The sequence below is a fragment of the Camelina sativa genome, chromosome 19 (assembly GCF_000633955.1).
Source record: "Camelina sativa cultivar DH55 chromosome 19, Cs, whole genome shotgun sequence".
NCBI lineage: Eukaryota > Viridiplantae > Streptophyta > Magnoliopsida > Brassicales > Brassicaceae > Camelina > Camelina sativa.
In genome coordinates this window covers 12,554,645-12,580,208 of record NC_025703.1, presented here as the reverse complement: position 1 = coordinate 12,580,208, position 25,564 = coordinate 12,554,645, and the positions used below count along the sequence as shown (strand labels likewise).

The window sequence follows — 25,564 nt, the reverse complement described above, 5'->3', positions numbered from 1 at the left end:
TAGTTATTATAATTACGTAATTTAAAAGAAAAAAATTCAGTTTTTTTTTAATATAATTTTGTAAAAAACCAATTTTGGCTATTTTATAATATGAAGTATTCGACCTCTTTTGGATCAGTAATATAGAAATTTTCGACCAATCAGGTGGTCGATAATTATTGACCAGTTTATTCGTTAGGAGATTTTGACTATTTTTTTGGTTGTAACTATTTTTGACCACCATACTGGTCATAAATTTTCGACCATTTATTTGGTCAGTATTTTCGACCATTTTTTTGGTAAAATTAGTTACAAATACATATAGCAATTAGTAGCAATGGATACAAATTAATTTGCCACAACTGTGTAGCAAATTTGCGACGAAGAGTTACGGTAGAGAAATTTGCTACGATGATATAGTTACTAAATTTATTTATAACTAAAGTGTAACAAATATTTTTTTGCTACAAAATATTTGTTATACCTACAAAAATATATAGTAACTATACATGTTTAACTTTGGTAGTGATTGTTAAACTATTTTGTAGTAATTTTGTCTTTAATGATGTATCACTTATCGATTTTGAATAATTAATACATATTATTTTTTATCCCATGAAGGAATTTGGGATTAAACGCCATGCAAGTAAACCTTATTTCTCTCTTTATCGAACCACTTTGAATTCTATCTTTTTATATATTCATTAATAATTAGGCTCATGTGTAATTTTTGGGCCAATCTTCAAATGGATGCATATATACAACAAGTGGGTTATAATGAGTTTAACTGCAACAAATATCAATTACTTAGCTTTTCACAGTATTTAAATCATTATAATTATAACATGTAATATTATTTTGTAAGATTTCAAACATATATTGTCATAGAATAACAAGAGTACAAGACACATATTGTCCTATCCATTATAACTCACAATTTGGTAAATTTAATAACAGTTTTTTCTAAAATATTACTCATGAGTTCTAACTTTTTTCTAATGTCAAGTTTTTAGATTTGGAAGCTAGTACAAAATTAAGTATATTATTGTATTCATAAGAGGTCTATTCGATAAATATAATAGTAAGATATGATATGATATGATATATATTATCCTTTTTTTACTTTATCATAGTACTATATTAATTGAGAAGTACAAATATAAATCTACTCTTATAAAGTGTTAAAAATTACATTGTCATGCATTGGTCTTAAGACAAATATTTAATTTTTCAGTAAGGATAAAAATATAATTTTAATATTATACTAATAAGATATTTTAAATAATTATTAATTTCCAAAACAAATTCTCTCTCTAATTAATTATGGACGTAAATTACTAATTAATTAAAAAAAAAATATAAACCAATCAAAATTTTAAAAAGTAAGATTTTATATCTAAGTATCCAAATTATTATCTTAAGAACTATATTTGGAAGGTTTTGTCAAGATTTTAAATTAAGATTCTCCTATTATCTTCTTTTTATTTCATTTACAAATTGTTTTGAATTATCATATAATACATATGATAAATAGATATGCAAATCTTTTGCTTCCTATGTTGTGATTTGACTTTTTAAATTCAAAGATATATTACTTAACATATGTTAGTTGGTAAAACTAAATTTATGTGGTTGATAAATTAAATAAATTTTATTTTCTCACAATTAGAATATAATAATTACTATTTTAAAATATTTCAAAAAATAATAATGCAAATACAATAAACAAACAATATAAAAAAGTAATATATATCAAACAAATAAATTACTATAATATTATAAAATAATTAGTATTTAGAAAATTATATGTAGATTTACCAAACAATTGCAATATTAAAAGTAAATACTGTCTCAAACAAAATAACATTTAAAAACAAATATAACAATAATAATTATTATTATTATAAAATATTTTTTTGGTAAAAATGTTGATTCGTGCTTTATAGCATGGGATATCTTCTAGCTGTCTTATTAATATTCCTTTACACATTGATTTGATTTGAATTGTTTTAGTTCCAGAATTACTCTTGCTAATTGTAAGTAAACAATTTTTACACGTATTTTCAATGACAATTGAAGTAAATGATTGATTACTTTTGAAAAATTATTCAAAATAATTATTTTTTAAGATAATAAAGAATTAGAGTTTTGGGAAATACTATGTTTCTTTAAATTTGTCAGTTAAAAAATTTATTTTTCAACATATAAAATTACTAAAATAGTCTTACTTAATAATGAACAACAAAATATATTTTAAATATTAAATAAATGTATTGGTGATAAGCCGCCCAAGAATTGCAAAACTATTGACAAAATCATGATTTGATTTTGTATCGTTTGCTTGCGAAACAAGGCCATGTATCCGCTATAACCAAGCAAAATATATTAGTGCCGACAAGATCTAAAATGTGTTTATGATTTTTTGTTGATAAATTTCCATTAAATTGCCAAATGGCATTGATGATTTCTAAGATCGCTCAAGCTCTGAACTCTGATGTACAATAAGTGTCAATCTCAACCTTGCTGCTGCTCCATCTATAATATTAAAAGGTGCACTTTCCCTTAAGGATTCTCATTTAAATTTAGAAGAAGTCACGATACAGCCAAAGTTTTCCGCTACCACGGTTTATTGATATGCATTACAAAGGACAATAGACTCATAGTTTGGAAACCAAGTGGATCCAACCAAAAACTGGTTGCAAGAGATACTCTAGATCCAACCAAGTGGTACACGAAAATGATAAGGTCCCAGTCAAAGCAGAGATAAAAACACACAACACAAGTTTCTTCAGGCAAATTTCTCTGCCTTTTCTTTTTGGCTTTTCTCATTTATATAGAAACTCAACAAATAACATGAAGCAAATAACAAATGGAACCAATCGTGATTCCTAAATAGTAGGGAAAATGGGAAAGTGATAAAGTGGGTTCCTCACAACAAGGAAGACCACTTCACGATTATTTGCAGAAATATTTGAAATGAATAAACCAATTGGTTAAGCCAATTACTCTTGATATTCCATTTCTAATTCTTCATATGGTCTGATCGTCGGTTAAGCACTTGACCATTTGTTGACCCATCAGAAAACAACAAATCTTGTGCTACCTACAAAATTGTCTCTGCCGGAACAGTGATGGAATCATAACCCTCAATCGGTTCCGGTTTATCGAAACAAAGATTGGTTTAGGGGCAAACTGAAAGAGAAAAAAACCAAAACCCTAATTTAGACGCTTTCTTTTTCCTTGGGAGATCTGATCACAAAGAGATAAAAAAAACTATGATGTCCTATCTTCCGCCAGATTTGGTTGACGAAATACTTTCTAGGCTTCCGGTGACATCTGTGAAAAGGTTATGATCTACTTGCAAACGATGGAACGCTATATTCGAAGATGAAAGATTCACTGAGAAGCACTTTAGTAAAGCACCAAAGGAGTCTATGGTTCTCATATTGAAGGGGTATAGGGTTTATCCAGTGAGCGTCAATCTCAACGTTGCTCCTCCTTCTATAGAGTTTAAAGGTGCACTTGGCCTAAAACCAAAGGATTCTCATTCTAGTTTAGAAGAAGTTGACATAAAAGGCGTTTTTCATTGCGATGGTTTGTTGTTATGCAACACCAAAGATGGTAGACTCGTGGCTTGGAATCCGTGTTTGGGAGAAACCAGGTGGATCCAACCCAAAACTTATTACGAGAGAGAGTCGAGGTTTACTCTTGGAAATATCCAAAACAACAAATCTTGCCGTAGCTACAAAATCTTGAGGCGGTGGGGTGTTTACTATGACCAACGGTTTGAAATATATGACTTTAGCTCGGATTCATGGAGGGTTTTTGATCAGGTCGACTGCATCATACAATGTAACGGTTATAGTAGTGGTCCGTCGTCTTTGAAAGGAAATACTTACTGGGTTGCTACTACACACAAAGAAGATTATGAATTCGTACTCAGTTTTGATTTTACAGCAGAAAGATTTAGACGTCTACGGCTTCCATTATTTCAGAATGATATTGGTGATGTGACTCTATCAGTTGGTAGAGAAGAACAGCTTTGGGCGTTAAATCTGCGTAACAGTACAGCAAAGATAGAGATGTGGGTAACCAACAAAATTGATATTGAATCAGAGTTGTTGTGGAGCAAATCCTTTATAGTGGATTTACCTATGATTAGTATTAGTAATTATTTTGAGATTTTCACGAGTCTATTAATCGATGCGGAGAAGAAAGTATTATTGTGTTGTAGTGTAGGCGATACTGATTCGAACCGCGGGAATTTTGTATGCACAATAGGAGAGGACGATGAATACTACACAGAGATCCCTTACATAAACAGCCAATGTGTGTGGGAAGACGTAGGATGGCGTCCAGTTGTTTTCAACTATGTTCCAAGTTTGTTTCAAATCAAGTAAGGTAGAATACATAGAAAGAAAGAAACTAGTGAACAAGTGATTTCGTCTGGCACATCTTCTTTTTTATTTCCTTAGTTTTTTTTTTTTGTTTTAAAAATGTTTTTCGTTTTTTTTTTTGTTTTAAAAATGTTTTTCAAAAAAATGTCGTACGTTTGAATATTTTGATGAATATTTTTGGGTACTTTATGGTTCCAATGATGATGTTCTTCATCTTTCTCCAAATGGTGTAACCGTGTACGTAAGCCACCTTGACCTTAAAGACAGTTTATTCCCAAATGGTGTAAGTAAGCCACAACCTCCCCATTTTCGATTTAAGTCATTAAAGAAGTGAAAAAACATTGACAAAACTCATGATGTTTCATCTTTAGTTTAACTGTTGACGATTTTGATTAACGGGAAATCTGGCGATGATGGATGGTACCAATCCCAGACGGAACCTCAAATCTTTGGCGACTGCATCAATAATATTCATATTTTGAACTACATAACTCTCATTCCAATTTCCAACTAAACCGGCAAAATATCTTCATGGTGTAAAATGATCCAAGATGTCCAAAACATGAAACAAAGTAAGAAGACCGAATAATACAGAGTAACACACGAGAGTTTTAGGATATTGCCATATTGGTGTGACATTCTCTACTTGAAATAATTAAATAAACTTAAAATATTGGGATCAGTATCTTTTGTCAGTTGCTTCTTTTCCAAGGGAATATTTTAAGTGAAATTTATAATCATAATCAACATAGGAAAAGGAAGCGGAGAATTTGATCTTGTTTGTATATATAAAAGACAAAATAGGTTATGTAGGGAGATCACAACAGAAACAATGACGATGCCTGAACTCCCGCAAGATTTGGTTGAAGAAATACTATCTAGGGTTCCGGCAAAAGCTCTGGGATGGTTGCGATCTACTTGCAAAGCATGGGACGTTTTATTTAAAAACCAGAGATTCAGCGAGAAGCACTTTCGCAATGCACCAAAGGAATCTCTGGTTCTCATGTCGAAGGAGTATAGGGTTTGCCCAATCAGTGTCAATCTGAACGTTGCTCCTCCATCTAAAGAGTTGAAATATGCACTTGGTCTAAGCGACTCTCAATCTAATTCAGAACAAGCCGATATAGCTGAAGTTTTTCACTGTGATGGTTTGTTGTTATGCACAACCAAGAACAATAGACTCGTGGTTTGGAACCCGTGTTTGGGGGTAACCAGGTGGATCCAACTCAAAATTGGTTTGATGCGTAAGGAAAGGCTTGTCTATTATTGAGATGTTTGTACAATATATATACATAAGATCCATAGGGTTTCACAACTACTAATTACACATTTATCCTTTACATATATAACTCTCCTATACGTCCCCTCAAGATGGACGGAGTTTCTGCACTCCAATCTTGACATTAAGAGTATGAAAGCGAGGACCCAGTAGAGGTTTAATCAATGCATCCGCAAGCTGATCATCCCCAGAGATGTGAGCAACATGTAGAACACCTGATTGAACATGCTCTCGGACAAAGTGATAATCAATAGCAATGTGTTTCATCTTGGTATGGAACACCGGATTTGCACACAGGTAAGTAGCACCAATGTTATCACAGTAGATAACAGGAGTTAATGGTAACGCAATACCCATTTCTTGAAGCAACGAGCAAACCCATCGCAGTTCAGAGGCTGTATTCGCAACTGATCGATACTCTGCTTTGGTGGAGGAACGAGACACACTGCATTGTTTCTTGGAGGACCACGAGATGGGACTGCCTCCAAAGTAGATAATGTAAGCATTGGTGGAGACATAGTTGGCACGATCACGACCCCAATCAACATCCGAAAACGCATGGACCGTGAGCGGGGCATCTCGGGCAAGGAAAATACCAAGAGAGCGAGTACCATTAAGATAACGCAATACACGCTTAACCGCCTGCCAATGTGTATTAGTCGGTTTATGCATAAATTGTGATAAATGATTTACCGAGAAAGCAATATCAGGTCTTGTGAACGCCAAGTATTGAAGGCTGCCAACCACCATTCGATAGTCCTTGGCGTCCACAAGTGGTGTCCCAGAAAAAACCGTAAGTGTGGAGGAGGACGACATAGGCGTGGAAACAGGTTTAGAGTCAAGCATATTTGTCTTGGCTAAGAGATCAGTGATGTACTTGCGCTGCATCAAATGGATACCCTTTGGTGTTCTAGTCGCCTCAATGCCTAAGAAATAACTCAATGGACCAAGGTGTTTAAGTGAGAACCAATGAGCCAAGGAAGCATGAAACGCCTTCACCAAATACGGTGGACCAGTGATGATAATGTCATCCACGTAAACAAGAACATAGACATACTCTCGACCGTGTTTGTAGATGAACAGTGAGTTATCCGCCAAAGATGTCTTGAACCCCGATTGTAAAAGAAATTGTTTAAGTTCCTGATACCACGCTCTAGGAGCCTGTTTTAAACCATACAACACTTTCCGCAACCTACACACATGATGAGGTTTATGTGTCAAAGCCTGGAGGCTGTGACACATAAACCTCCTCTTGAAGAGTTCCCTAAAGAAAGACATTGTTGATGTCTACTTGTTGAATCGCCCAATCACGTTTCACAGCAACCTCAAGAACGAGACGTATAGTCGTGGATTTGATAACTGGACTGAATGCATCAGAATAATCAATGCCATATTGCTGATTGAATCCACGAGCAACAAGCCTGGCTTTGTACCTGTCGATCGATCCATCAGACTTATATTTCAAGGTAAAAATCCACTTACAGCTGATTACATTCTGAGCAGTCGTCGGTTCCTCCAGATCCCACGAGTGTTTCCTAATTTGGGCATTAATCTCTTCAGCCATCACATTTCTCCAATTGGGATCCTTGAGTGCTTGAGCAACCGTTGTCGGAATGATTGGTGAAAGAGAAGCGGCGAGACTAAATTTTGTCTTCGGCTTGCTAATATGATTCTTGGACCATGTTTGCATTGGGTGTAGATTCTGTGGTGGTGGAGACGGAACACGAGCTGGAGAATCAATAGCAGGCGTCAGAGACGAAATTGATGGGGATGTCATAACGGATCGAGAAGACGATGGTGATGAATCGCGTGATGGTGTTGGTGAAATTGGGCTTGGCGATACTGGGCTCAGAGGTTGTATTGGACTTTGTTGGGCCGAGATGGATGAAGGATCATGAGCCCGTTTGGTGTGAGTCTCATGATCGTTATCAGGCGAGGTGGACGACGATGACGGGGACAACAACGAGGGTATGTCTGGTGCAGAGGAAGACACTGGAGAACCAGATTTCATGACAATTGCTGGCGGTGCCGTTGGTGCCGGAGAGTGACGATCTGAACACGGAGACGCAGAAGAATGAGCTGGTGAAGATGGTGCAAGTGGCAACGGAGTGACCGAATTCGAACTGTGTGAATCAACAGTGTTTGATGGCACAGACACAGGTGATACACTAGACGAGGTAGCAAAGGGATATTGTGATTCTTTGAACTGAACATGCCGAGATGTGTAAATCCGGTTTTGCTTGACGTCCAAGCATAAGTACGCACTCTGTGTGAGTGAATACCCTACAAAGACACACGGTGTGGAACGCGGCTCAAGCTTATTGTGGCGATATGGACGCAACCAAGGGTAGCAGACACAGCCAAATACCCGTAGCTTGAGATAGTTTGGTGTCGTCTTGAAAAGACGCATATAGGGAGAGTCACCTTGAAGCACATCGGTGTTCATCCGATTGATCAAATAGACCGCCGTCGCAAAGGCATAAGGCCAATAAGAAGACGGTACGGAAGCATGAGTAAGCATCGCGAGGCCCGTTTCAACAATATGGCGATGCTTCCTCTCGGAGATACCGTTATGTTCCGGTGTATGCGGCGGCGTGGTGAAATGCGAGATGCCGTGGTGAGCCAAAAACGACCGTAAGGCAATAAACTCACCACCATTATCCGAATATAACGTGCGGATTTTGGTTTGAAACCGATTCTCCACTAGAGCCTTAAAGGCAACAAAAACATTTTTGACCTGAGATTTTTGTTTGAGGGGACAAAGCCATGTGTATCTTGTAAAGTGATCAACCAAAACAAGATAGTATTTGAGATTTTCAGAAGATATTATAGGAGAGGACCACACATCAGTATATATGTATTCAAGAGGTTGAGATGAGGTAATTGTGTTTGAAGCAAATGGAATTTTGTGACTTTTATTGATAAAACAATCCGAACAAGACAAAGTGTTTTGTGTGAAAGAAGAAAGAGGTAAAGAGAATTTGGAGACAATGGATTTTAAAACTGAAAGAGAGGGATGACCAAGTCGAAGATGCCAAGTGAAGAAATCGGTTTTTGGTGAGAGTGATGCCGCAAACACGTTGATGGAATTTTGATGAACCGGCCACTCATACAGCCTATTCTTAGTTCTGCCTTGGAGTAACTTGACCCCGTGTTCAGATCCATCACCTGAAAATGAGCATGGAAGAAGGCAACCGCAACGTTATTAGCATTACACAATCGATACACAGAAATTAAGTTCTTGCTAATATCAGGAACATATAAGAGATCAGATTTAAGCAAGGTGTCGAGAAGGTGTAGGAAGTAAACCGGAACCCGTATTAGCGATCTTAAGACCAGATCCATCAGCTAAGGCAACCTCCTCACCCCTGGTGTAGAGATGATGAAGCGAAAGATTGGATAAATCAGAAGTCAAGTGTGCGTAGCACCACTATCCATGATCCCATTGGCTGGATTATACGGAGGGATGGTAGCAACATTGGCACGAGGTTGCCAAGGCATGCTCGGTGTATAACTACCACCGGAAGAGGTAGAACCGGAGCCGGACACCTAGAATTGAGAACACCTTCGCGCACTATGACCAAAGACACCATAGAGTTGGCAACGACCTTGGTAGCCACGACCTTGAGATCCCCTAGGTTGATGTTGTTGACCGCGAGGGACATAGCGGTTGGAGGAACGAGGATTGTTGTTATGGTCATGGCTCTTGTAAGACGCAACATTAGCAGTAACAAGAACAAGCGACGAGACTGAGCCTTGGGAGAGAAGCTTCAACTCATAGTTGATCAACTTTTCATGCAACGTTGTTAAAGATGGAGGTGTGTCACGTCCATCAATTTGATCAATCACCGGTTTGTAATCTTCTGGGAGTCCGGCGAGAATATAATCAATTTGCTCTTCAGGTTCATAAGGTTTCCCAAGAATAGCAAGCTGATCAAAACGAGTAACGAAGCCTTGAACGTATTCATCGACCGTACGAGACCCCTTCTTCCACGTGCGGATCTGTTCACGGATCTGCTTAATGTGGCCCCAACTTGGACGAGCATAGGTAGAGGAGAGAAGACTCCAGATCTGAGCTGAGGTGGTGGTTTTAGACAAGACCGGTTGAACCTCAACCGAAATTGCATCCAATAGAGAAGAGTAAATGAGTTGATCTTGTCGCTCCCAGAACGTGTAATCAGGATTGACCATAGTAGCACCATTTGTCGTAACAGTAGGAGTCGGTGCAGCCACAGATCCGTCGAGGTAACCGGCAAGACCATAGCCGGCAAGCAGAGCACGCACTTGACGATTCCACATCAAGAAATTGGAAGCAGTGAGTTTGGTGACATTCGACATATTGACTGTATGAAGGTTTGTGGTAGCGGAAGAGTCAATGACATCAGAAGAGGACGTCATGGTAAGAGAAGTAAGGAAGAAGAAGAGAAGAGAAGAAAGAAAAAGGAGGCGGCGAGAAAAAGAGCTAGGTCTTTGGATCATATAGCTCTGATACCATGTAAGGAAAGGCTTGTCTATTATTGAGATGTTTGTACAATATATATACATAAGATCTATAAGGTTTCACAACTACTAATTACACATTTATCCTTTACATATATAACTCTCCTATAGCATGAATGCCATGAGAGACTCTAAGTTTGCTTTAGGATACCACAACAACAAATCTTGTCGTGCCTACAAAGTCTTGAGGTGCTGCAATTCTAAAGATTTACAAAACACAGAACCGAGTTATTGAGTTTGAAATCTTTGATTTCATCTCTAATTCATGGAGGGTTCTTAATGACGTAAACCCCAACACCTTCGAACTAGTATATGTTGGCGTGTCTTTAAAGCAAAATACTTACTGGATTGCTGTATATGAAACAGATATTTGCTTGATATGTTTTGATTTTATAACAGAGAAGTTTAAACATCTATGTGTTCCGTTGTTTCAAAATCTTGGTATTATTGTTCTATCAGTTGTTAGAGAAGAACAGCTCTCACTTTTACATCGGAGCTCTCATCATAGACCAAAGATGGAGATATGGGTAACCAATAAAAGTGATGATGAAGCTGCTTTGGTGTGGAGCAAATCCTTCACAGTGGATTTACCCATTGGCTGTAACTGTTTTCATGTTTACTCGAGTCTATTAATCGACGAGGAGAAAAAATTGGCCTTGTGTTCTAATTTAGGTTTTGAGACCAGCTGGAACATGGTATACACTGTTGGAAAGGACGATGAAAATTATACAGAGATGCCTTATACTTTTAAAGACTTTCCATGGTCGCAAGGATCTACAGACAAAACATGGTGTCCACGAATTTTCAATTATGTTCCAAGTTTGGTTCATATCTAGCAACGTACAGTCGAGGCACCTACTCTCTTTTTCTTCCTCTTGGTTTATTTTTTTATTTATTTTTTTTTATTTTGAGGAAAATGTCCATTGAAGAATTGAATAAATATTTTCTGGTACTTTGTGATTTCCTTTCTTCTTTATAGTGTATAGTTTTGGTTTGGATTGAGCTTGTTTTTCACTTGATATGATGATGATTTTAACGTAAGGAGCTCTGATTATTATGTCTTAACTACTCTAAAACTGTTTTTTTTACGTACATAAACCTTGAAATAAATGATGGGAAAGACTGGATAGTGCACAAAAGATCATAAAAGTAATTAAGATACAATATAAACAATAATCAGTTATCAAAGTAGGGTATATTTTTCCTCTGTTTTCTACCTTGCGACTGAAGTAACTAGCTTTTTCTCTTTCCAGAGTGACCCAATCGATCATTGCCTACCCAAACAACGGGGAAGTCTATGATGGTCTGAACAGGAATAAATTTATGAATATAACAAAATAAAACTAATCTTGGTGGGTATTTTTTTTAATGCACTAATGCAGAAGTCAAAGAGAGAACCCTCAAAGATTTTGTGACTTTGTGCATGTTGCCAGCTTCTTTCTGGTTGGATAATTGGTGGGATCTATCCCCTTTAATTGAATTCATGGGTGTTAATGGGCCAACGCAGTTGAAGATAAGAAAGGATGCTCTTGTCTCAGATGCAGAAAGGAATGGGGAGTGGTGGATGCCTGCAGCACGGTCTGAACAGCAACAATCTTTTATGGAACTGTTCACCACCATAACTCCCTCCACCGATTCTGAAGGTGAAGATGTTTTTCTTTGGCGTTGTACGTCATGATTTTTTTCCTCTTACAAGGAAACATGGGAGCAGCTTCGTTCTCATTCTCCCTCGGTCCCTTGGTTCAAGACTGTGCGGTTCAAAGAAGCAGTGCCTCGTTATTCTTTCATAACTTGGCTACTAGAGAGGCTTCCTACGAGAGATAGAATCCAACGCTGGGGAATAGATGTTCTTGTGGCCTGTGTGCTCTGCTCTTCTGGTACTGAATCTAATTCTCTTGAATCTCTTCTTCTACTTTAACGAAGAGAAGTCAGAATCGCTAAACCCTTGTCCTCTGAGAATCGAAAACTTTTTTGAAAAAACCACTTAAGCATACAAAGGGCCACGAGAGAGAGCCATGAATAACACAGTGAATTGTTCTTGTTCTTCACAGTGCTTCCGTCGTTACTTCTCCACCGTTGATCAACTCTTCGTCATAGCCAATCAATCAACCTCTCTTTTATTCATGGTTCTCTGATACCACATGCGTTGTGTGCTACATAGAACAAAAACATATAGATTAGAGACCAGATCAAAACCGATATATCCCCCAAATTGGAGTGAAATTAGGGTTTATATATTTTAACATTGAGAATCGATTTTAACATAGAAGCGTAGATAATTATGTGTCTAAGTAGGCAAAGAAAAAGCTGATCTTTCATTGTGTTCACCAAAAAAAAAACGCCAGTTTCGTTGTTGAGGCTGATGTGTCACACAAACAGAGAAACACATTCTTCTTTTATTGTATTGATTCATCTAGACTAATACCGCAAATTTTTGTATTATTATTATTTTTTAGCACGGCAACTCAAAAATATTATATAACCATTATATAACCAAAGTTTTACATGATACATAAAAACCATTTAAATACAATTTTTGAAACAAATAAAGGAAATTGAACATAATTTTGATGAAAAAGTGGAAATAACTCTGCTGTCTAAACTGAAACTATATGGGCAACAGAAAGAATCTGTTAAGTCTCCTTTTCATATATTCGTATGAAATGTTTTTCGCATCAATCTGATTAAAAGAACATATTGATAAGTTGCTTGAATAGGATCTGGATCATGTTTTTTGCAGCACCCTACACATTGTTGCCGCTCAGTAACACATGGTGGTATCTTCTCTTCCTTGGATATGTTGGTTCTCGGTAGACTTGATTTTCCGGGATCCTATATTCGGCGACCAATACACCAACATATTGTCAGAAGTTTATATTGGATCCCTTTACCAAAATGGTTTTGGGAATGTCGGGCATCATGGAGAGTCAAAAAACTCTTCACGGAGGCTCAATTTGGATGAAATTGTAAGATCTATCCACCCCAGCGAACCATAAATAAACTGCTCCCACTATGGGAGAGTGTTGACTGAACCAAAATCGTTTCCTACCACAAAAGAACTCAAGACTTACCAAATGTGAATGTGATTGTGTTTGATTCCTAACTGTTTGGATCAAATTAAGATTTGATGGTTCCAAAACCTGCGGAACCATCATCTTTAGGCCAAACTTAATTACAATCATCATCACGACTAAGAGGAAAAGAACGACACCACTGGAGACTAGCGAAGGTCAATCCACTGTATGAAACACAAGATTATCCAAATTCATCGCCAAATCAATCTTCAGATCACCACCAGAGATCAACGGAAGCCACCGTCAAAGATGAAGCGGTCCAGAATTTGGTTTTACAGAAAAATAGAAAATTATGCAACTAAACGAAAAACGAAACAACTAAAGAGGCACGGAGCCAGCAGAGATGCCGAACACCGGCCAGAGAATCAAAAAATGGGATGAAGCAGAGATCTATGAATCGGTGACCTCCAAGATCCTTTCGTTTTCGATAACCAAGAGACTTAACCATTAAGCTTACTCATCGTTGTTGTTTTTAAAAAAAAAAAAATGATTTACATCTATTAAATTAATCAGATAAAGAAACTCTTTAAGCAATTTTTTCATTTGGATTTTGACGTATTTTTTTTATTTTTGTTAACAATAAATTATATTTTTAACTATATATAATGTTTATAGCTTAGTTATAATTATTTACTTTATATATATATATATATATATATATATATATATACTAGATTAGGACCTGTGGTAGAGCACGAATTAAAATTTATTCTATTTCTATTATAATTTTAGATTAAATATAATTTATATTATTGTTTTTAAAAGTTTTTTGGATAAAACATTATGCAATAAAATCATATGTTAAATATGATGGCTTGAAAAAAACATATACTTTGTAAGTTTTATATTATTAATTTTGTAATTTTATGTATGAGAAATGGTTAGGTTTGTTGTTTGTTTTTATTTTAGTTTTTGAATATGTTTGGTGAAAGTGTTTTAATATGACCTGTGCTTAGGTAAGATTTTATTTTCAACTGCACAATAAGATCTCACATAAATCACGATTAAGTGTGATAAATTGCCAATATTTTATTTCTTTTATGTCTAACAGTATATTTTTATGCCTAACAATATATATTTTTTAACAGTACATGAAATATTAAAGATTTTTTTAGAAATTGTATAAATTATTGGAATATTCTTTTTAAAAAAATTCTTTAGGATATTCTTAAGTGTATTCATATAGTCCATGGATTGACCAATTAATCTATAACTTTTTTTGTAATCAACATATATTTAATCTATAACCTATTTTGTAACTAACTTATAAAAATTATATAGTCTACAAAAAAAAATTATGTACTTTCTTTTTATTATATAAAGGATGTATATCATAAAATAGTTTTTAATAGACCGAATACTAATGTTAGTTCATATTTACTTAAAGATAAACCATAATTCAATTCAATTTATATATATAGTATGAAAAACTATGAAATAAATTCTATTTATATTATTTTAATGTTTTCATTACAGTGAAATTAAAATTAAATTAACATTCCATTGATATTATGTTATGTATATTTTTATAAAGTTAAGTAACCTGTTTTTTATCTATATATGTGTTTGATATTATTTATAACAATTAAATTTAAAATACTTTATTAATAAGTGGAAACATGTTAATTATTACAGAAAAGTAAGAGTTGCAATATAATTTAAAATTTGATTTTTTTTTTTAAAACAAAATAATAAATGTGACATGCTTATGTGTCATTATTGGAGAGACTCCCTTCACCATTTATATATGACACTAGATTTTAACCCGCGGTACACCGCATGCATATAATTTATATTTATGTTTTATCTATTTGTTAAATATTGGATGTTTTGTAAATAGAGAAATAACTAAATTTCCCGGTTGTTATGCGAATAAATATTTATATTATTTTTTAACCTGCAGTACACTTCATGACCATTTGTTTGTTATATTTAGTTTGTTTTGTTTAGTGTTTGAGATTCTATTTTGATTTTTAGTTATTATACCAAAAAATAAGGGATCTAAATACATAAAAAGTAATTTATATGCTGTGATTAAGTCACATTTTTCCTAATGATTTAATTATTTTACACAATCTTAGTTAAATTAACTTTGATTTTATGTCAAATATTCTAATATTAGTAGTGTTGATAAATAATTAAATGAGGATTTAACCCGTGTTAACAAAAATTTAATAATATTTTATTAATTCCAACATGTCCTCTTTATAACTCATCTACTATATAATCACATTATATAGTATTTTAAACTTTTTAATTTTACATATTCGTAATAATTAAAATTTTTATTAAGTTTATATATGTTAATTATAATATTTAAATAAATGTCAATCGAAGTTTTTCTTATGTTAATAATCAAATCTCACAGGTTTTGGAAAACAAATTGGGAATCAAATTATTGTTTTCTTTGTTTGCGAATGATTCAGATATAGAATATTTTCAAAACACAACAAAATGTGTGGTTAAATATACGATAGTTTATATTTCCATATTGATTATTGTTATCTATTTAGTTGGAATGAAATATAAAATATTTAAGAAACAAAATCTGTNCTATTTGTTAAATATTGGATGTTTTGTAAATAGAGAAATAACTAAATTTCCCGGTTGTTATGCGAATAAATATTTATATTATTTTTTAACCTGCAGTACACTTCATGACCATTTGTTTGTTATATTTAGTTTGTTTTGTTTAGTGTTTGAGATTCTATTTTGATTTTTAGTTATTATACCAAAAAATAAGGGATCTAAATACATAAAAAGTAATTTATATGCTGTGATTAAGTCACATTTTTCCTAATGATTTAATTATTTTACACAATCTTAGTTAAATTAACTTTGATTTTATGTCAAATATTCTAATATTAGTAGTGTTGATAAATAATTAAATGAGGATTTAACCCGTGTTAACAAAAATTTAATAATATTTTATTAATTCCAACATGTCCTCTTTATAACTCATCTACTATATAATCACATTATATAGTATTTTAAACTTTTTAATTTTACATATTCGTAATAATTAAAATTTTTATTAAGTTTATATATGTTAATTATAATATTTAAATAAATGTCAATCGAAGTTTTTCTTATGTTAATAATCAAATCTCACAGGTTTTGGAAAACAAATTGGGAATCAAATTATTGTTTTCTTTGTTTGCGAATGATTCAGATATAGAATATTTTCAAAACACAACAAAATGTGTGGTTAAATATACGATAGTTTATATTTCCATATTGATTATTGTTATCTATTTAGTTGGAATGAAATATAAAATATTTAAGAAACAAAATCTGTAGTAATATTAGTTTTGGAAATTTTTTAGGGGTTAATGTTGTAAATAACTTTTTAAATAAACAAAAATAAAAGGGCATAACACAAAATGTACTTAAAAATGTTAATATAGATTTTGTTTTTATTTTTATTTTAAATAGAAAATTCTTATTAGAAAAAAAGAAGTAAATTAGTAGTCACATACATAAGAGATTGAATCAGGGAAAACCCTAATTTCTACTTTGAGAGACCTAAACTAGTCGCTTTCGTTATCCTTGGGAGATCCGATCACATAGAGAGAGAAATTGATGATGTCCGATCTTCCTTTCGATTTAGTCGAGGAAATACTTTATAGGGTTCCAGCCACATCTTTGATACGATTACGATCTACTTGCAAACGATGGAATGATTTGCTTAAAGAGCGCAAATTCATCCAGAACCACTTACGTAAAGCAGCCAAGGACTCTATGGTTCTCATGTTGAAGGAGCGTAGGGTTTGTCCAGTGAGCGTCAATCTTAATCTATCTCCTCCGTCTATAGAGTTTCGAGGTTCCCTTGGCCTAAATGATTCCCACTCTACTTCTGAACCAGTTGAAGTTGATATAGTCAAAGATTGTCACTGTGATGGTTTGCTGTTATGCACAACCAATGACAATAGACTCGTAGTTTGGAATCCGAGCTTGGGGGAAACCAGGTGGATCCAACTCAAAGATGATTACAAGAGATACTACAACTCCAATTTCACTCTAGGATATATCCAGAACAACGAATCTTGCCGTAGCTACAAAATCTTGTGGACATATTGTGACAACGAAGTTTGGAGGTTTGAAGTATATGACTTTAGCTCTGATTCATGGAACGTTCTTGATGACATCAATCACAAATCCTCCATCATAATAGGACGTAGCGTGTCTTTGAAGGGAAATACTTACTCCCTTGCGTTTGATCTTAAAGAAAAATCTACAATGTTATTTAGTTTTGATTTTGCAAGAGAGAGATTTAATTGTTTGTGTCTTCCGCATTTCCAAGATGTTCGTCAGATGGTTCTTTCAGTTGTTAGAGAAGAACAACTCTCGGTATTAAATTGGAACTGTAGTACGTCAAAGATGGAGATATGGATAACCAATAACATTGATACTGAAGCTACGCTGTCGTGGAGACTGCACTTAGACATTACTCGCCCTAGCTGTCCTGTTCAAGTTATCTTCTCAAGTCTATTATTCGAAGAAAAGAAAAGAGTTGTCTTGTGTTGTAATGTCAATGATAATGGGACCTGCAAGAACATGGTATGCATTATCGGAAAGGACGATGGACATTACATAGAAATCCCTTATGTGGTATCTACAAGCATACGACTGTTGCTACTCCTCCCGTCACAAAAATGGCGTATATTTTTGTTCAACTATGTTCCCAGTTTGGTTCAAATCGACATTTCCAGTAAGGTAGATTGAAAAGAAACCAAAGAAACTAGTCTTTTTTTTTTTTAATTTTTTTTTTAATTTTCTTAATTTTTGATTTTGAAATCAATGTCGTTTGAATAATTTAATAATGAATTGTTTTTTATATGGAAATTCTCAAAAATATCACAAATTTAAGTTTTTCCTCCAAACATAGCATACACTCTTAAATGTTCCAAATTTAACACAAATTTATATATTCTTAAGATATAATATATTACATAAAAAAATTGTGATATTGCACAATATCCATGTGTTCTCTCTCACACCTCCCTCTCCGTTGATTCCAAAGAAAACCTTAGAGATTTGATGAGCTTACAAGATTTTGAAACCACTAGATCCGAAATTAGCAGAGAAATCTATGAAATGGTGTGATGGCAGAGAGAATTGAGTTGTGATTTATACACGTCGGTCTGCTGGGTGCGGTGGACATTGGAGGCGTGTAATGCCGTGAAAGCTGCGATTGAGAGCTTTGGTGTGGTTATAGCTGTCAAATGGTCCGTCCATGGACCATTTGGGCGTGACCGGTTGGACATTTTTTTGTATGGGTGGAAGTTGGACATGTCCAAATGGACAATGGTCCTAAAGGTGTCCATGCCCATTAAGACCATGGACAGCCCATTTTTATTTATGTTGTTTTTCACTTATAAAATCTAAGTTTTATTTTTGTTATTTTTTTTATAAAATCTAAATTTTATTTTTGTTATTATTCATTTATTTATAAAACCAAAGTGTTTATTTTTATAAAATCTTATTTATTTTACAAAATCTGATATTTATTTTACAAAACCAAAGTGTAGACATACGATCAAAGTATCAATTATCAAACCTCACCAACAAAATATCAATTATCAAAAAAGATGAAGAAAAGACTGTTTCATAACCAAAGTGTAGACATACGATCAAAGTATCAATTATCAAACCTCACCAACAAAATATCAATTATCAAAAAAGATGAAGAAAAGACTGTTTCATAATCTCATAAACAGAGAGAGATTGATTACCAAAGCAAGAGTGCTGATACCAAAGTAAAGTCTAATGTTTCCCGTAGTAATGATGCTCAGCTTCAAACAATCCCAGCTTCAAACACCTGAATTACATGTTTATGATGTTAAACAATGCAAATTTCAGAAACAATGCTATATGAGAAAGATGAATGAAACAATTAGAAATTTACAAACTTAGAGCTTTAGAAAGAGACAGAGAGACAAAGAGTAAAACGGGTGCTTCTCAATCCGATCAAAGTATCAAACCTCAGAAACTAGAATTACTGGAAACACTATCAAAAGGACTAAGCTGGACTAAACTGAAACGTTAGCAAAATCAAAAGGATCCAAAAACAAAAAGCCAAGCTACTATCAGCAAAAGCAGATATAACTAATAACTCAAACAAGTATCAGATTCAAGATCTTTCACAAATATATTAATAAGTAACACTTCTGAACCAAAACCTATATGAATCATTATCCTTATGGTATGAATCAAACGCATACAAATAAAGTCTAGAGCTTTGATAACATTAACAGTGATTTTACAATACAAGGCAAATGGGCTCTTTCAAAACCGCAAATCTAAGAAGATAAGCTAATAGTTGCCTGAAAACCCAAAACCAATTCAGAGAAGTAGAGACATATCGAAATCCCCATCAAACAATCTCCCTAAAAACTACTTGAAATCCCTAACCATGTTATAAGCTAAAATCCAGGCGACAAGAATCAGCTCTGATTTCAGGATCAATCAATCACTCAATCAATCAAAGTTATTGTCTCTCTATGCATAAACCCATTTACTAAGAAAACCACTAGATTCATAAGCTCAAATCAAGTTCGTACCTATGAAGATTGACAGAGGAAGAGACGACAGAGAAGGTGACTGCGTTTGTATGTGTTTTGCTTTCACTTCTTCTGCGTTTGCAAGACGAACACGAGAGAAGAAGAAGAGAGTATCTATGATGAACGATGGTTGAATCCTCTCATCTGATGTGGAATTATAAGAATTTGATCTGTAAATACGATTGTAGAAGAAGAAGGAAGAAGACTTTGATGATCGATTGTAAAATCTAATTTTCCCCCAAATTACATAACCCTAGATTTTTAGAGAATTGGGCATGCCCAATGTCCACATGGTTTTGCCCATTTGGTCATGGATCAAATTTGGTCTTTGGACCAATGGGACCATTTAATTATTGGGCATGTCCATAGCCCGCCCGTAATAGTTTGGACTGGTCTTGACCATGGGCCGAGAGCCCAATTGACAGCTATAGGTGTGGTGGTATGTGAGAGAGATGTGTCGAATTAGAGAGAGGTTAAAGGTGCAAAACCATCAGCGGCGAAGCTGTGGTTTACATAGCTGTCAAGCGAACGTCACAGTTGTTCCGTTGGCGACAACACTGGTCATCACGGCGTTGAAAAAGCTGGATAAAAATGAAGGTGAAGAACATTAAGTATAATGTAAACATATTGTTTGATGATGTGATTGAGATCTCTAGGATCATGAGAATCTGAATATGTGTTATAAGCTATTCTTTTGTGTAGTTAAGAGTTTCTGTAGAGAATTAGAGAGATGCTTTATATAGAATTAGAGACATGCTTTATATATTATTGATATTATTCAAGAAATTAGAGAACAAATGTTTTTGTTGGATCCAATGGTGATTTAAGGGATTGTACTAGAATAGGCTTAGGTCAATAGAGTTTTTTCAATATAATTGAATTCTTTTTGTATTGCTTCCTGAAATTTCTTATGATTTTGATTCATTTGTTGTTCTCTTAGACTTTTTTTCTCTCCTTGCCATCGAGATATGTTGCTAGTTGCATGCGTAGATTTCATAGAAACAAATTCTAAAGTGTTGGATTTCAATTATTGGTGTTGGTATGAGCCATGAGTTCAATTTATGATGCATTGTTGAAAATTTAAGAAGAGATACGTAAATATGAGGAAGACCTTCTTAAACTGACTTTATGAAGTATTTTTGTGGTTTATTCTTAAATAACCAGTATTATGTTTGTGATATCTTTGAAATATTTCTTTACAAGATAGTAGTATCTTGTGTCTTAGTGGCTGGAGAAGTGTGTGCTATCTTTAATGTGTTTCATGGTAAGTTGACGATGAACAACATGTTCCATCGCGGAGAATCCGACTCACATATTACTCCAATATGATTAAATTTATGCATTGAGTTGTTTTTAAAACCATTATAAGACGTATGCAGGAACACTTCAAAGATGTTAATCTTTCAAACACTTATTTTTATGAACATCATCCTGAATTTCAAGGACTCATTCCTGAATATTATTGATTCCTTCCTAAATTTAAGTAAATGTGTTTCTAAATCTTTTTTTTTGGTGTGTTTTGCTTTAGTGTGTCAAATTTTATGCATTGAATTGTTTTCAACCATTGTGAGACTTACATGAACACTTTAAAGATATAAATCTTTCAACTATTATTTTTATGAATACCATCATGAAATCAAAGATTCATTCCTGAATATATCTGAAGTCTTACTAAATTAAAATAATTGTGTTTCTAAATCTCTTTGAGGAGAAATTATTTCATTTTTGTGCACATCCTAATGTTAAGAAACTCAAACTTTTTTATGAAAGTCATCATAAAATTCATGGAAGATATGATCGATGTGGGTATTAGATGAAAAATGACACCGAACAAAAGTTAGATGAACAAATCAATAAATAAAACAATCCAAATTTTAACAAAGATGAGTGAATCAATGTTGATTAATAAATTGAAAGAAAATAATACTCAGAATTTTTAAAACTTGGAGGTGTGAAACAATACTCAAAAAAACAAAAACTATTTTTAAAGTCCATAAAAATCTGTATATACATAAAAATAAAAAGGTGTGAAAACAAAAAGGTGTGAAATAAAAAAGTGTGAAAACTAACAAGTGCAAACATTGAAAGCTATGGGTAAGATGAAGAAACACAACTGTTAGATCAAAACATTGTCACTTTTAAGATCATTAACAAATCTAAACTGTTAGATGAGACAACAAAAATTATCTCATCCGTTAGATTTAAATTGACCCTTAAAAGTGGGTTTGCTATTATATATAAAAATTTTAAAAAAAACACAGCAATAAATCAATTCTTTGATTTTATTTACTATTTTGTAAGTTTCAAATTAAAATAATACTCAGAAAACAATAAAATCGTAACTTTTTTTAATAGTCCATAAAAATCAATATAAAATAAACAAAGAGTTGTAAAACATAGAGGTGTGAAACAAAAAAAGTGTAAAAATTAATAGGTGCGATTTTTGAAAGATGGGGGTACGACGAAGAAACACGATTAATGGAAAAAAAACTTGCAACTGTTGGGTTCATTAATAATTCTAAACCATTAGATGAGATCATAGAAATAATCTCATCCGTTAGATTAAAGATGACCCCCAAAAATGGGTTTATTAGAAATAGAACAATACAAAAAAGAATAAAATAAACTTCGTATGCATGAAGACTTATGTCTTTATAGATCATTAATGTTATATTCTTTTCGAACTATATGACCACACATATAATAATAATACTCTAACAGAGAATAAATTAATTTATTTGTATTTAACCGAATGGACACTAACAAGTTCATAAGTAGACACTAACAGGTTCATTCGTAAGCTTTTGTCATTGGTTCGTTGGGTTTCATAAATCTATCTATATTTATTACAATGCAACACAAATATAAAAATACCTTGAATTGAAGATTGATGCATGTTAATTAAAAAAATAATCCAATAAAACAATTCTTTGATTTTATTTATTAACTTCTAAGTTTAAAAAATACTCAGAAAATAAAAAATTCGAAACTTTTTTTGTAGTCGATAAAAGTTAATATATAATAAACAAAGAGGTGAAAAATATAAAGGTATGAAACAAAGAGGTATAAAACAAAAAGGTGCAAAGATAAAGATGGGGTACGACAAAGAGATGCAAAAATTAATAGGTGCGATTTTTGAAAGATGGGGATACAACGAAGAGACACGATTATTTGAATGAAAAAAATTGCAACTGTTGAGATCATTAATAATTTTAAACCGTTATATAGAATAATAGAACTAATCTCATCTGCTGGATTAAAATTGACGCAAAAAAGTGGGTTTGCTATTATATATAGACTTGTAAGTTTAAAAAAAATACCAGAAAACAATAAATTCAAAACTTGTTTTTGTAGTCCATAAAAGTTTATATATAATAAACATGATATATAGATTGATGCAGATTAATTTAAAAACACTCCAATAAAACAATTCTTTGATTTTCTTTTTAACCTTTAAAAATACTCTGAAAACGATAAATTCGAAACTTGTTTTTGCATTCCATAGAAGTTTATATATAATAATAAAAAGGTATAAAATAAAAAGGTGTAAAACCTATAGGTGTGAAATCAAGAGGTGCAAAAATAAATAGGTGCGATTTTTTAAAGATGGGGGTATGACGAAAAGACACGATTATTTGAAGGAAAAAGACTTGCAACTTTTGCATCATTAATAAGTATCAACCGTTAGATGAAATAATAAAACAATTCTCATCCGTTGGATTAAAGATGACACAAAAAAGTAGGTTTGCTATTATATATAGATACTATATGACTTTTTTATTCTTTTTAAGGGCCTGACTGGTTCAAACGCTGCGGTTGCGGTTGTGGTTGCGGGAGATTGCAGAAGTAGGCGATTGCGGTTTCAAGTGTTATTAAGCGTTTTGAATGACTGGTTTAGCGGTTTAAAATTGGTGCGTTTGCAGGAGGTTTACGACTGGTTGACCAGCGGGTGCAATAGCGGTTGGAACATAGTAAATGTGATATATAATATAAATGTTTAAAAACACAAATTTTTAATTAAACTTGATTTATAATTTCAATTTATTAAAAAATACTAAAATAATTATTCGAAAAACAAATAAATTTCATATTGAAATACTTATTCATTTATACATTTGGCTTTTCACCAAAAATTTAATCAAGTAATTTGATAAATGACAAAATATATGCTTTAGATCGTAGGTTAGTAGTTGCATCGGTAGGAATGGTTAAGTGAGAGTTGAGAAGAGTCACTGGTGATTTGTTTTAATATTTTTCACAAATAATCTTATTTTTTTTAAAAATTCTGATGAAATATTATATTTATTTAGATTTTTTTTGAACTTATGTGCGATGTGTCATTAAATTTACATCAAGTTTTTCGGGTTATTGTTAATTGGAATATTATTTTCTTCTAATTGTTTATTTTATAATCTCTGTAATCATATCCGTACTTCATTTTCTCCCTTCCTTAATGAGTAAAATGGTTAGATAGAAGATATAACACAAAAGAATTTCATTATCATTGATTTCTTTTAAGTTTTTATATATATAAAAAAAAATCAACTGCAATCGCTCGCAACCGCAAACGCTTGCAGGAAGCAGCTTTTAAAATTCAGTAGTTTGAAGCGGTTGGGAGCGATTAAGAGCGTTTTATGTGATTGGTTCCAATCGCTAGCAACCGCTACCACCCGCGAATGCAACTTTTGCGGGAGGTAGCGGGAGAACCAATCAACACCTAGGTAAATTGGAAAAACAAAAAAATTATAAGTGAAAAAGAAAAAGCAAGTATATATTAAAGAATGGATCAGGATAAAACCTATTTTTTACTTTAAGAGACCTGAGTAGCCGCTTTCGTTTTCCTTGTGACATCATATCACAAAAAGAGAGAGAGAAAAAGATGATGTACGATCTTCCGCCAGATTTGGTCGAGGAAATACTTTCCAGGGTTCCAGCGACATCTGTGAAAAGGTTACGATCTACTTGCAAACGATGGAACGCTATATTCGAAGATGAAAGATTCACTGAGAAGCACCTTCGTAAAGCACCAAAGGAGTCTATGGTTCTCATGTTGAAGGGGTTTAGGGTTTGTCCAGTGAGCGTCAATCTCAACGTTGCTCCTCCTTCTATAGAGTTTAAAGGTGCACTTGGCCTAAAACCAAAGGATTCCCATTTTAGTTTAGAAGAAATTGACATAGTCGACGTTTTTCATTGCGATGGTTTGTTGTTGTGCACCACGAAAGATTATAGACTCGTGGTTTGGAATCCATGTTTGGGAGTTACCAAGTGGATCCAATGCAAAATTGTTTACAAGTTTATTTCTAGGTTTACTCTGGGATATATCCTAAACAACAAATCTTGGCGTAGCTACAAAATCTTGAGGTGGTGGAGTTTTTCCAGTGGCCCAAAGTTTGAAATATATGAGTTTGGCTCTGACTCATGGAGGGTTCTTAATGACGTTGTTCTTGATTGCGACATACAATATTGCGGTTATAGTAGCGGTGCATCGTCTTTGATAGGAAACACTTACTGGGTTGCAACTGATAACAAAGAAGGTTATGCATTCGTACTCAGTTTTGATTTTACAGCAGAAAGATTTAAACGTCTGCGTCTTCCGCTATTTCAGAATGATATTGGCCAAGTGACTCTATCAGTTGGTAGAGAAGAACAGCTTTCGGCATTAAATCGGAGTTATACATTTTCAAAGATAGAGATGTGGGTAACCAACAAAATTGATATTGATTCAGAGTTGTTGTGGAGCAAATCCTTTATAGTGGATTTACCTGTTTTCAG

At 33.5% G+C, this 25,564-nt stretch overlaps 1 protein-coding gene and 3 pseudogenes across 1 annotated transcript in view; all 4 read left to right on the top strand.

Moving 5' to 3' along the window:
• Nucleotides 3,255-4,379, top strand: LOC104767757 (annotated as a pseudogene).
• On the top strand, nt 5,215-11,979 carry LOC104767755 (annotated as a pseudogene).
• On the top strand, nt 16,812-17,826 carry LOC104767754 (annotated as a pseudogene).
• Nucleotides 24,672-25,564, top strand: part of LOC109130825 (F-box protein At3g22700-like) — a 2,736-nt gene continuing 1,843 nt past the window's right edge. Inside the window, exon 1 of the mRNA XM_019240890.1 lies at nt 24,672-25,556. Coding sequence (XP_019096435.1) covers nt 24,672-25,556 — 885 coding nt within the window. The remainder of the gene's footprint in view (nt 25,557-25,564) is intronic.